Genomic DNA, 14,526 nt, shown 5'->3' with positions numbered 1-14,526 from the left:
TCTACTCCCCAAAGCATGTTGAGATACACAGTATTCAGCTTGTCAACTCAGCCTGTACATGATTATTGTTGATATGTGAATTCTGGTCTGGACTAGAATTTCAAATGTAAACAATAACAGTGCATTATACACATATAGATGCTATGTTGATAATCTGAATAGTGGCTGTTCCAACATTCTGTAGGGAGTAGAATAAGAATTATTTGTAATTGACATACAAAGTAAAAAAATTGAAGAAAATCATCAAAAGTTAGAGTTGCTGGACCTTCAAGTTTCAATTCTTCAATGATTTGTTGGGTCATTTTTTGTAAATAATGTTTGAAGAATAACTGTAATGAAAGTCTTCAATTTAGGATTTGAGTGATTTGTTGGCAATTGATGGATTACTATCAGTACACAATATCTGAAATTTCTGATTTTAAAGTCTACTTTATTGACTCGCAGAGTTAAAAATAACGGGCTTAAAAACACACATCATGATTCAAGATTGACGAGAATTCATTCATGCTGCTGTCGTTCATTTTGTTCTAAACCAGACTACCTTCCTGGCATCCATAGCTTTCTTGAACCCTTGTAAACCCTGTTAGGATGTACATCTCCACAAAATGTCCAATGAGGATGGGGTTAGGATTCAAAGGTCATAGACACACACACAAAAAATAGCTCACTCAAACTTTGATAGGTATTTAACAACTTTTTGATATCGGTATGGTTTTGCAAACACTGCTGACTACACAATGAAGAATGTCGGTAGCACCAGATGATTTTCTAATCATAGAGAAATTTTACAACATTATACACCATTTAACATAATGTTACATCATACGTTGAAAAATTATATTCAATGTGAAAGGAGACCAAATTACAAATATACATACACTGATGGCCTGGAAAGAGTAGACTACGAAGAGTTAAAAATGTTCTACAATAAGCAGAATGCATTTTGATCCTGTGTGGACATATTTATTTCTGTGTTTACATAGCTTAGCTTTTGAGATGTTTCTTTTACGTTTTAGAAAGAAGTGTCTCCAATCAACACATTTCTTGATTGTTGACATGTGTGTTATCATTTATTGTTTAGGCTTGCAAATTCAAATGGACAATCACTCAACAGTGATGGCGGATTTTCATAAATTGTTTGATTCAAAGAGATGAAAATAGTGCACACTTCTAGTGTTCTTCAACGCTTGAAAAACGAGCAGGATGGCAAATTTACACAATCATGAATAATTTGTATATTCTTTTGTAGTAAAAGATTCTTTTGTATGGTTATTAACATATAAATAGACTGCTAAAAAAGACAGAGGGACGGCCAACTCCTCAAACTCTTCTTGTGGAGAACCCCGATTTCAGAAGTCGATGCTATCAAGTGTGAGTGATATCTGTCGCTGTTGCATTTCTAACATGTTTTATCATGATAATAAACATTGCTGCAATGAAGTGAGCATATTAGACGAACTTAAAAACCACTGATGGATGAACCCTACAGTACACAAAAATTTTTTTTGCATGAAGTAAATTTGAAGCTCACTTGATGCAACATAAATGTTCTCAACTTCTGTATGATAAATTTCACCTCCCTTCCAGGTTTTATCCAATTGAGTGCCTCCTGCGGCTATTCAGTCCGGCAAATTCAAGTAAGAAGTTCAAGAGAAATACTACATCACACATAAAGATTCCTCATAGTACTTCCCATGTGGTTGTCCACAAACTAACATAAAATTGACAAAAACATCCATTATGACATCCCATAATATTAAATGTGCTCTCTACAAACGACCTATCAACAGCTAGTTTTTATCGCTGTTACAATATGTCCTTTTTAATTCAAGTAACATAAACACTCCATAAAATCTTCTGATACTGAATCTGCAACAAATTGAACACTGGAGAATTACGGTGGAAGGCTTGATTTCCAAGAAAAATTGTTTATGCAAAATGCAGGGTGATCAAAGTAGAAATTGTCAGCTGACATACAGCCTATCATCAAAAGGTCACCGGAGGTCATCTCACAAGTCTGTGTATCGTCACAGTCATTCTCTGCTGTGATCATCAAATATAAGCAGCAGCCAAAGATAATAAGCAACTCATCATGTGAATAATCAATATCAATGTTATCAACTTCATATATTTCACGCCATTCTCCGGCATAATTTTGAAAACTGAATTCATCTACGCATTATCTTTTATCATTCTAGTCTTTGAGGGTGCCAAATCCAATTGAATCATTAGTAATTTATCGATGAAACATCAATTTTCTTTCTTAGCAAATGAAAGCCATTTATCTATTCTGCTGCAATGAGGATCACAGCAGCAAAACAGTTGAGTTTGCAAATGACTTAAAGCGCAGTGGTCGTCGCGCTGTGCGTGCGCAATTTTTTTGTTGATAAACATAAATGTTTGTAAACATAAGTCTTCTCAACTTCAATCGGAGTGAGATGGGAGCGGTCCCTCACTTTGTTAACACCTTTGTAAGACTCAACATCATGCAATAGTAAAATATTAAGATCGGAAACGAACTTCAGTGGTGTATTTCTATCTATAAACTCATGTAAAGCTACGAACATTGAGACACTCTGCACATTATGTCGCTGAGTTTACTGCATGCAGTCACAGTGAACAAATGGGTTTGATCGCGCGCGGTCACGCTGGTTGTACACAATGCTATGTACAGCACGGTAAAAATACATCATTAAAATGATCATGCATTGTGTGTGTGTGTGTGTGTGTGTGTGTGTGTGGTGTGTGTGTTATATATATATATATATATATATATATATATATATATATATATATATTTAAATCACATGTAATAATAAATCACATGTAAATATGTAAATCACAAACTCAGAAAAATATTCAACAGAACACCATAAAGATCAGCTACAGCACCATGAACAACACGAAACAGATCATCGACAGCCACAACAAACGCATTTTGAGGCCTCAAAGCAACAACAACACCACTGAGACCAATAACAGCAAGACATGCAACTGCCGGCAAAAAGACACATGCCCACTCGACGGTAACTGCCTTCAAGCCTCCATCGTCTACCAAGCCACAGTCACACGGTCAGACAACAACACCTCCGAAACGTACGTTGGGCTTACAGAGAACAACTTCAAGACAAGATACAGAAACCACATCACATCATTCCGACATGAACGCTCCAGAACTCCACCGAACTCAGTAAACACATTTGGACGCTAAAGAACAACAATATCACGCACACTATCTCATGGAAGGTCCTAGCCAAAGCCAAGCCATATGACAGTACTAACAAGCGGTGCAACCTTTGTTTAACAGAAAAAATTATTATCATCCGCCATCCAGAATGTTCCACACTCAATAAAAGAAATGAACTTGTGTCATCATGCCGTCACAGAAGCAAGACATTGTTATGCAATAACTAGTAACTCCCGGTATATCCATCGAAGTAAATCAGTCCTCTCCGTAAACATGAATATTCATAGCAGCAGCAATATATGTTTATGCAACAACTGTCAATCTCAACCAAATTCAACCACCTGTGTAACCAGCGATGTTTAGCTCATGTAGATTCACTCCAGTCTAGTCTCCTGATGAGTGAGTTTCGCGACTCACGAAACAACGTTGTAGAGATGACATTGTAAAATCAATTCTCCAGCATCCCTTATAGATAATATATATATATATATATATATATATATATATATATATATATATATATATATATATATATATATATATATATATCCAGCATCCCTTTTATATATATATATATATATATATATATATATATGTGTGTGTGTGTGTGTGTGTGTGTAGACCAGCAACAAGCACAATGCCTAACACAAACATTACACTCAAGACCATGATCAGCAAGCCAGAGCAGGACACGGGAGATGCTGTTGCTTCGATAAGGAGAAGGTCATCGCGTTGACATACGTACACGGATATATGAGACAATCCGATCCCACAACCAGCTGCACACGTACAGGCCCCGCGACGACTTGGCCAACGACCCACTGTTGATCACCATTTCTTACTCCTTCTTGTAGTACGTGGCAAGAAATTGTCAAATGACAGGACACAATAGACAAAACGAGCGGTTTTCGCAACATTTGGCAGGAAAACTGCATGGCTACACATAGGGATGTATTGAGAGATCTTTCCTGTACACTGTCATGGCAGAGATCGGACAGCCAGCTAGTGTAGGCCTACCAGTGCAACGCAAACTTCGTGGTTGTACCTCCTGATTGCCGGGTAGGTCTGAATCCTCTTTCAAATGAGATAACCCTACATAACAAGAAGACCTATGAAAGGTCCTTCGCTTGACTTGATACCTAAACTCGGAATTCTCGTTTGCACCCCAACGGGGTAAACTTCGTAGTGGAGTTGGATTCTCCACAGCCGAGTGTAGCGCGCTATATACTCGCTGTACTACTGTTGGGCCTCTTGAAATGAAAGTTCTCATCCTTGCTAGCGATGTCGTAGAGCAGAGCCTGGTCATTGATAGTTTGCTGGCATACACGCCTATGGGTAAGTGTTTAGCTCCGTGGCTGTAGCGAGCCCCATTCAACTGATTCAAGAAAATCAAGATCAAATGTGATCTCAATCCAGCGTGTAATACTGTTCAATATTCATCAGATATTTAACTTAGATTTATTGACCTTTTATTGCATGTTAGATTTAATAAGTTGGTATGCTTGTGACAAATTAGCCGCCATATCAGCGGCAATATCGCAAATACAATAATCAACCCGTAACCTCATGCGGCATTCGGGGTATGTTGTCAACAGGGGGGGGGGGGGGGAACCCCTCAGGAGCATGCGCAGCGCGACGACCACTGCGCTTTAAAATGATATTCATTGATAAAAATTGTTGCATCAGTGCGAAAAATGGTAGTATCTTCAAATTCCTGTATTTTTCAGAGGTATCAGAAATAATATTGTAATAGAAGCGGTTATAATGTATACGTGAAACATGCGCCAATAAATATTCAATAGTGAATTTACAAAATGGTTTAGATTTGTTTGAATTTTACCCCACGTAACAAGTCATTTTATGTCACTTTCAGAAGTAGAGTGATTCCAATAAAAATATTAGTAATGACCTTGATTTGAGCAAAGCTATCAGTAATGACCTTGCACTTGTACTTTGGCTACAAAATATCAGTTTCTCTCTACAGAAAAATAAAAGAAAAGTTTGCCACACTTTTCGTGAATAAAGAATGCGAATAAGATTATGCTCTGCACAACATTTCTAAAGCTAGGGCGCCATCACAGTTTTGGAGCATCTTTCCCTTCTTCTGTTACTGGTTCTTTCCCGTCCTCTTTTGTTTTTGCATTTTGCTCCTTTGTGGTTTCAGGTTCTTTACTTTGACTACTACTACCACTGCTGAACCAACTAAATGGATTAAACATGCTGAAGAATCCACCGACTTTCTTTTTAATCCAACTTGGTTTTTCCGTACAAATGACTTCCACTTCATCTCTACCGTCAAGATGCACCAGGTACTTAAACTCCCCCTGTCCCGCTTTCAGGATGTAACAGTCTGCGTACTTGTCGTATATTGTGATCTCTGCATTGTTCCAAATCTCATTTTTCTCCTCGGTTTTCTCAAGGTGGGTGATGGCACCTTGCAGAAGCTTCCGCAGTCTGTTGTCTTCCTCATCCTCAACTCCTTCGTTTCCACAATACTTGACCATGAACTTTGCGACCGACCTCTTGTTGATTTCATTGCATTCATACTGGAAGAAATGTACAAAATAATTACTCAATAAATAGTGCATTCCCTTCGCAAATTTTGGTGTTAGAGAAACAAATTACCAAAGAAATTGTTGATATTTGAAATTCAAAATGGCTGCAGTATTGGACAAAATTAAAGTTTCTATTTTCACAGAAAGAAGACACTGAAAACTTGATTAATATTCCACAGGCTTCAAAATGAGTCTTCACCAGAAGTACACCATGAGAGTACCGTTGAAATACGGTAGGCTTAATATCTGTTTCCACAGTGCATATCACCTTACATATTATGATAAGAATTGCATACTAGACTAGCAAACCTGACAGCAAGACCACTGGGGCAATCTTGATTCCGGTTTAAGGATTGCCAAACACTGAATGCAGGGCAATATTCAAGAAGTGGTAGAGCCAAAAACTGATAATGTCACACCTGCCATAGACAAAACCAATGATAGCGACACTAACAGCAGTGTGTTGCCAAACCACTTCTTGAATATTGCCGAGAGGATCTGTCCATTCCTGAAGCCACATGAATACTGCACTTGACACTTACCCTAGCCTTGACAGGGTATTGTTCACTGTCTGCCTGTGCTGTTGCTCCTTCCTCAGGGCCACTCATCTCTCTGAAAAAAAGAAAACATAAGTGAATATATATTAATGATGTCCACAAATTATGGGAAGAGTTGATAAAGCCGACGAAGGGATGAAACTTTTGTTTCAACACACATATAGATGACAACTATTGACCAACAGACAAAGTTTAAACAAACAACAACATCAATGTAGCTGATGTATTCTAAATGGTGTTCAAATTACGAGGTCAAAGGTCAAAAACCTCCTCGCACTGGCTAGTGCCAGGCTATTGATAGTACACTTCTGTGGAATTTGGCCTTAGTGAAGACAACAGTCTACCTTCATCAGATGCATCATTGGAGTGGGCAATTCGCAAAGAGATGAAAGGTCATATGGAATATTGTGAGTGCCATGACAAAATGCCACACAGATAAACTGAAAGAAAGGGACTAGAAAGAGGTGTTCCGGCTGGTACAAGGTTTAAAATAAAATGAGTCACTTAGAAAAGTGGTTGAAGACGACAGGAAATTTTCACAATTCTTTCTAATAGGTGAGAAATCAATGGTCCCAATTAGGTCCTTTTTTCGACACAGTCAAAATGGCCAATAATTTTGAGTTGCTCAATTTCTCTCTGAAAATTATTTCTGTCACAGACCTACAGGCAGCACCCAGACTGTGTGCACTGCACCACCATGCTTCTACACTGCACATTTTTCAAAATGGGAATGCAAAGATTGAACAGATGTAATGCAGGTTGATTAAAGTGTTCACCAACATGTTAATGCATTTATATCAAACCTCTTATAGTCCCTTTGTTTTAGTTTCCACATGTCCCTGAGGGATTTTTTAAAATTTGCTCACAGTATATCAGTGGAACATTGGTAAATTATTTGGGAACCCCCGGACACATTTCTGCTGTCCCTAAATCTGATGGCATTGATATACTGGGGGACCCGGTAAAATGACTGGGGAACCCAGTAATATTTACTGGGGTACCAGCTTTAAGAAAAACACTGGTACATCAATGTGATCTTTCATTTCCTTGTCTGTTCCACTCGTTTCTTTGATGAAGGAAGCTGTTATCTTCTAAGTTTTCCAGGAATCTGATGACGAATTTCTGTGCTAGGGAAACTCAAAAATGCTGTGTCAGTTTGCTCAGAACAAAACAGAGAAAAAAACCCTTAAAACTGACATGCTCAACAGTAGATACATGTAATTGGGGTTTACAAAGGACAGTTACATTCAGTAGTTCTAGCTTTGAAAATGTATCATGGCTAAAAATGTTGACGTGAGGTTGGTTGAAAGTCTTTGACATGCAAAATGGAAAAATTCTTCTGTCTTCACATATTGACACAACAGTGTGTCCTTTGTTATAAATGCATTTTCTACACATCTTCCAGATTATCTCCCTCTGATATTTTCCTACAAAATATTGGCTTGTAGTGATGTGAACATTTTTGCCCTCAAAGATTTGATGATACAGTTAAATAGATTACTCATACTTCCGTTTTTCCTATTAAAATTCGACTCCTTTCACTTTCCTGTCATCTGAAAGTCTTTTAACATTCTCTCCGCATATTTTGTTTCATTTTTGACAACCCTCACAGTAACGATGTACAATGATCTATCCCTTACAGCCCGCAGTGCACGTCACAATCAGGATAAATGTCTTGCAGAACACTAGCAGTACATCTAGTCACTACCAGTTGTTTTGATATTTACCTAGTACCTGCGACCTTTATAATCGTGGTTAAGGGAACCACAGTACAATGCGGTGGGCGAGACATGCCAGGCCCAGTGGATACTAGCTGCAATAATTGTAGCCCTTGGTTGGTGGGGATTGGGCTTCTGTCGTGCGGCTCGCGCCTTGCCCCAACCAGGCAAGGCGCGAGCCGCACGACAGAAGCCCAATCCCCACCAACCAAGGGCTACAATTATTGCAGCTAAGTGGATACCACTATCAGCTCAACACTATGATTGTGCTGAAGAAATTGTCAATGCTCATAACTATGGTGTCCAATCCATGCCAAAATTACTACTTTGATTTTACAACACAACATGCCATTCCGAATTCTATTTTACAATTCAACATGCTATTTCACAACTCAACATGCTATTTGACAACACATCATGCACTTCCAAATCCTATTTTACAACTCAACATGCTCTTCCCAATTTCATTTGACAACACATCATGGACTTCCAAATCCTATTTTACAACTCAACATGCTCTTCCCAATTTCATTTGACAATTCAACATGCTATTTCACAACTCAACATGCTATTTGACAACACATCATGCACTTCCAAATCCTATTTTACAACTCAACATGCTCTTCCCAATTTCATTTGACAATTCAACATGCTATTTCACAACTCAACATGCTATTTGACAACACATCATGGACTTCCAAATCCTATTTTACAACTCAACATGCTCTTCCCAATTTCATTTGACAATTCAACATGCTATTCACAACTCAACATGCTATTTGACAACACATCATGGACTTCCAAATCCTATTTTACAACTCAACATGCTCTTCCAATTTCATTGACAACACATCATGGACTTCCAAATCCTATTTTACAACTCAACATGCTCTTCCCAATTTCATTTGACAATTCAACATGCTATTTCACACTCAACATGCTATTTGACAACACATCATGGACTTCCAAATCCTATTTTACAACTCAACATGCTCTTCCCAATTTCATTTGACAACACATCATGGACTTCCAAATCCTATTTTACAACTCAACATGCTCTTCCCAATTTCATTTGACAACACATCATGGACTTCCAAATCCTATTTTACAACTCAACATGCTCTTCCCAATTTCATTTGACAACACATCATGGACTTCCAAATCCTATTTTACAACTCAACATCCCATTCTAAAGCTAGCTCTGGGGAGCAGGGCAGTGTTACTGGCTATCGAACAAGATTCAAAATGGCGGACGCGAAATGGTCCCCTCGCACAGAGAGAGAAATGCGAACTTTGCACAAGTCTAAAAACGCATGTTAGCATATTGTGTATCTAAACAAAATGAGCGTGCTCGAAAACTAGGATCGATCACGATTATAAATTAAAAATTGGCTGTTTTTGGAAAAGAAACTGCGCGCTGCAATCAGCAGTTTTGTCTATTGTGCACCGTGCGTGGGAGGCTTATCGTGAAAGACCGAGATTTACTATATGGCGCATCTGATACGGATATGGTCCCATCGCATAGAGAGATGACAGTGGGCTTTGTGTAAGTTCAAAAGCACAGCTTAGCTCATCGTGCATCTAGACAAGTTGAGCGTGCTCAAAATAGGAGATCGATCACGATTTTGGGTGAAAAAACCGATGTTTTCGGTGGAGAAACTGCGCGTTGCAACCAGTGGTTGGTTTTGCCTATGGCGGTCAGCAGGGCGGTTCCCAGACACTTCGCACCAAAACCACTTCGCACCATACCATCTCGTCCCATACCGTTTCGCACCAAAACCACTTCGCACCAAAACAACCTCGTACCAAAACCACTTCGTCCCAAAAGTCATGTCCCCCAAACCAGTTTGCCCGAAACTTATCGCTTACTGGTAAAGCTGAAAATAACCACCTTCCTGTCATCCTGGGACTGAAAATGGTGTAAGCATTTCGCGAAATTGACATCGTGCAATTCCGCGCACGGCACCCGAATTGTAGCATTTGCGTGTTTCTTTTTTCTTATTCTATCGTTTACGGTTTCATGCAACAATAAATGGTTCGTGGTGGCCAAAATGTCCTAAACACATTAATGCTTCCAAGTTGTATGTAAAAGCAACCTTATGATACGTCGTAACATCGTTGTTTCAGGACGAGTTGATGGTACTATACTTTGGGCGAAGTGGTTTTAGTACGATGTGGTACTTGGGGCGAAGTGGGGTTGGGCGAAGTAGTACTTGGGACGAGGTGGTTTTGGTACGAAATGGTTTTGGGACGAAGTTGTGTGGGGCGAACTGGTTTTGGTGCGAAGTGTCTGGACCCCAGCAGGGCTGTGGTGGGAGGCCTTTAGCCGGCAAGGGGTGGACCATTGGGGAGTGGAAAATTTTCGAAAAAAAAATTCCCCACAAATTTCGATAAAAATAATCAGCCAAAGAAACTTGAGAAAAACAGATGACGCACTTAGGTAAAAGGAAAAAAAAATCCGTCAAAAGTTACTTTCTGAAACATTTTTATTTTAGTCTGCATCAGATATACTATGATTCTTTGGCCAAGAAAGGGGGGGGGAGATCTGAAAGGTATGATCGTGGCCAGTAAATGAAGTAACTTTTTTATTTTATAATTTTGTTCTGTTTATCATATTTTTCTTTCACTGAAGTTTGGCATCGTAAAGTAATTCGAGATATAAGATAATGTAAAAATCATATCTGTGATATCGATTGTTAACAACTGTATTGTGGGTCTTTACACTATGATTAATTAACAAGAATTCAACAATTCAGGCAGCTTGCATCGGTACATAAAATGGGAAATATTCACCAACCATATGACAAACAATCACTTTCTTTGTATTTCACTATTCAACGAAACTGATTTCCATTGTAATGTTCTAAACTTTATTTTACAATTAAACATTACAAATCCGTATTTTTCTTTCAAAATTTCATTTGTACACTTGTCTTGACGGTTGAATACCGTGCGTGTGAATGCAATAGTGCAGAAGAATACGGATAGCGACATTACAGCCATGACAACTGACAACTAAGCCTCAGCAAGCGGAGATGTGACGAATATGGGGTCAGACAAGGGTCAAAGCTCTGTTGGAACGGACTTCGCGAGAAAGACTGTGTGGATAACAACCAATAGAGGTCGCTGTAATGTCGCTATCCGTATTCTTCTGCACTATTGCATTTCACACGCACGGTATTCAACCGTCAAGACAAGTGTACAAATGAAATTTTGAAAAGAAAAATACGGATTTGTAATGTTTAATTGTAAAATAAAGTTTAGAACATTACAATGGAAATCAGTTTCGTTGAATAGTGAAATACAAAGAAAGTGATTGTTTGTCATATGGTTGGTGAATATTTCCCATTTTATGTACCGATGCAAGCTGCCTGAATTGTTGAATTCTTGTTAATTAATCATAGTGTAAAGACCCACAATACAGTTGTTAACAATCGATATCACAGATGTGATTTTTACATTATCTTATATCTCGAATTACTTTACGATGCCAAACTTCAGTGAAAGAAAAAATATGAAAAACAGAACAAAAAGTTATAAAATAAAAAAGTTACTTCATTTACTGGCCACGATTATACCCTTCAGATCTCCCCCCCCCCCCCCTCTTGGCCAAAGAATCATAGTATAGGCCTATCTGATGCAGACTAAAATAAAAATGTTTCAGAAAGTAACTTTTGACGGATTTTTTTTCCTTTTACCTAAGTGCGTCATCTGTTTTTCTCAAGTTTCTTTGGCTGATTATTTTTATTGAAATTTGTGGGGAATTTTTTTTTCGAAAATTTTCCACTCCCCAATGGTCCACCCCTTGCCGGCTAAAGGCCTCCCACCACAGCCCTGCTGACCGCCATAGGCAAAACCAACCACTGGTTGCAACGCGCAGTTTCTCCACCGAAAACTCGGTTTTTTTTCACCCAAAATCGTGATCGATCTCCTATTTTGAGCACGCTCAACTTGTCTAGATGCACGATGAGCTAAGCTGTGCTTTTGAACTTACACAAAGCCCACTGTCATCTCTCTATGCGATGGGACCATATCCGTATCAGATGCGCCATATAGTAAATCTCGGTCTTTCACGATAAGCCTCCCACGCACGGTGCACAATAGACAAAACTGCTGATTGCAGCGCGCAGTTTCTTTTCCAAAAACAGCCAATTTTTAATTTATAATCGTGATCGATCCTAGTTTTCGAGCACGCTCATTTTGTTTAGATACACAATATGCTAACATGCGTTTTTAGACTTGTGCAAAGTTCGCATTTCTCTCTCTGTGCGAGGGGACCATTTCGCGTCCGCCATTTGAATCTTGTTCGATAGCCAGTAACACTGCCCTGCTCCCCAGAGCTAGCTTTAGAATGGGATGTTGAGTTGTAAAATAGGATTTGGAAGTCCATGATGTGTTGTCAAATGAAATTGGGAAGAGCATGTTGAGTTGTAAAATAGGATTTGGAAGTCCATGATGTGTTGTCAAATAGCATGTTGAGTGTGAAATAGCATGTTGAATTGTCAAATGAAATTGGGAAGAGCATGTTGAGTTGTAAAATAGGATTTGGAAGTCCATGATGTGTTGTCAAATGAAATTGGGAAGAGCATGTTGAGTTGTAAAATAGGATTTGGAAGTCCATGATGTGTTGTCAAATGAAATTGGGAAGAGCATGTTGAGTTGTAAAATAGGATTTGGAAGTCCATGATGTGTTGTCAAATGAAATTGGGAAGAGCATGTTGAGTTGTAAAATAGGATTTGGAAGTGCATGATGTGTTGTCAAATAGCATGTTGAGTTGTGAAATAGCATGTTGAATTGTAAAATAGAATTCGGAATGGCATGTTGTGTTGTAAAATCAAAGTAGTAATTTTGGCATGGATTGGACACCATACATAACTGATAATTACTATACATACACAGAGACGCGCCAATAAACACTCATCAATGAGTCACCGTTTCCCTGAAATTTATGTCATTTTCATTGGTCTGAAGACAAAACGAAAGCGAAACTACATAATATAAAACAAACAAGCGAACAAAACAGACAAAACACGTAATATTTAATACAAGCGAACCGAAAGCGAAACTGAATCAGAGACGTGAAAACGCATGAAACCAGTCTGATCTCACATGTAGATGATCCAAAATCTGTGAATTCGCAAGTATGTAAGAATATCAAGGAAATGTGAGTCCATCGAATTTTAGTAGATAGACGTGGTGGATAGCACGCAGCTAGCTGGGATTCAGACATGGCCACACGAATGGTGACATGGCAAGCACAGTTCGCCACATGAAGTTGTGCAATTAGTTATTCACAACAATGTTACCATGCAACACCACAATTTTGAACGGTGACTTCCCCTATGTACCGGTTACGAAGAAGACAGACATTGGACGACCAGAAAACTGCACACTGTATGCAGGCAGCAACCACAGAATCGTCTGGAACAAATATTCAAGATGGCGTATTTTAAAGTTCTTGCAGGCGTCGTCTTAATAGAGGTTATGTATATCCCTCGATGAAACTCTGGTGCTATGGTATTCCGTTGTGTTGTTCCGGGACGCTAGCAAATAAGGGAGCATTCAGTTTTTCGGCCTGGGGGCCGGCAAAATCTTGTTGCCGGTGTTCAAAAAAATATAGACCCCCCCTGCATTTTTTGTGAAAAAATGATGACCCCCTTTGTCAGACGAAAAAAAATGATGGACCCCCCCCCCCCCGAAAAATAACCAAAACCCATTTGTCAAATTTACCCGCATGGTTTGGATTTGAACTCCGGTACGCAGCGCACTTTATTCGTGTAGCAGAGATGCCAGTGCACAAACTTCTCAGTCACATCCATTGAAACATCTGTTAATTAGGACGACTGTAAGGCAATTTTTAACTTCATTTCCATAGCCAACTCATGTCCATGGACATTGTATAAAGTAAACTTTATTGGAGTGGTTCGCCAAAGGCAGCCCTCCGGTTAGAGGGTCATGGGCCATTACGTAAAGTCAACTTTATTCTAGTGGGCCACCAAAGGTGGCACGCCGGTAAAGAGGGTCGATCAAGGCTATTGCATAAAGTAGACTTTACTGGACAGGGCCGCTGAAGGCGCGCGGCCATTACCATTATTCAGTGCGTGATCCCAGGGGTCCCTCAAAAATGTTTCGAATACAAGCTGCGGCTTCAATTGGGAATGTTACGGTAAGATTGCCGAGGGGTATTACATAAAGTCAATTTATTGTAGTTGGCCACCGCAGGCTGCCCGCCGGTAAAGAGGGTCGATCATGGCCATTGCATCAAGTAATCCTAATTGGAGTGGGCTGCCAAAGGCGTCTGCCCGTTAAGAGGGTCATGGGTAATACATAATGTATATTTATTGTAGTGGGCCGCCGAAGGCGGCCCGCCGGTAAAGAGGGTCGATCATGGCCATGGCATAAAGTGAACTTTATTGTTGGTATTATGTTTTTGAAAATGTGGTGACCCCTCCCCCCCCCTTTCCTACCAGTGAAAAAGCGATGACCCCCCCCCCTTTGTGGATTCCAA

General features: G+C 39.3%; 1 protein-coding gene across 1 annotated transcript; it reads right to left on the bottom strand.

Annotated features, from left to right (window-relative positions):
• Positions 1–749: 749 nt before the first annotated feature.
• Positions 750–6,352, bottom strand: LOC139151514 (uncharacterized). Its single transcript, XM_070724400.1, has 3 exons — positions 6,285–6,352; positions 4,836–5,733; positions 750–2,338 (listed from the first exon to the last, which is right to left on the bottom strand). The coding sequence occupies exons 1-2, from the start codon at positions 6,348–6,350 to the stop codon at positions 5,263–5,265; spliced, it is 537 nt and encodes a 178-aa protein (XP_070580501.1). The 5' UTR covers positions 6,351–6,352; the 3' UTR covers positions 750–2,338; positions 4,836–5,262.
• Positions 6,353–14,526: the final 8,174 nt, after the last annotated feature.

The sequence above is a fragment of the Ptychodera flava genome, chromosome 15 (assembly GCF_041260155.1).
Source record: "Ptychodera flava strain L36383 chromosome 15, AS_Pfla_20210202, whole genome shotgun sequence".
Classification (NCBI taxonomy): domain Eukaryota; kingdom Metazoa; phylum Hemichordata; class Enteropneusta; family Ptychoderidae; genus Ptychodera; species Ptychodera flava.
The sequence above is the reverse complement of the archived record's forward strand: the minus strand, read 5'-3'. Positions and strand labels throughout refer to the sequence as shown.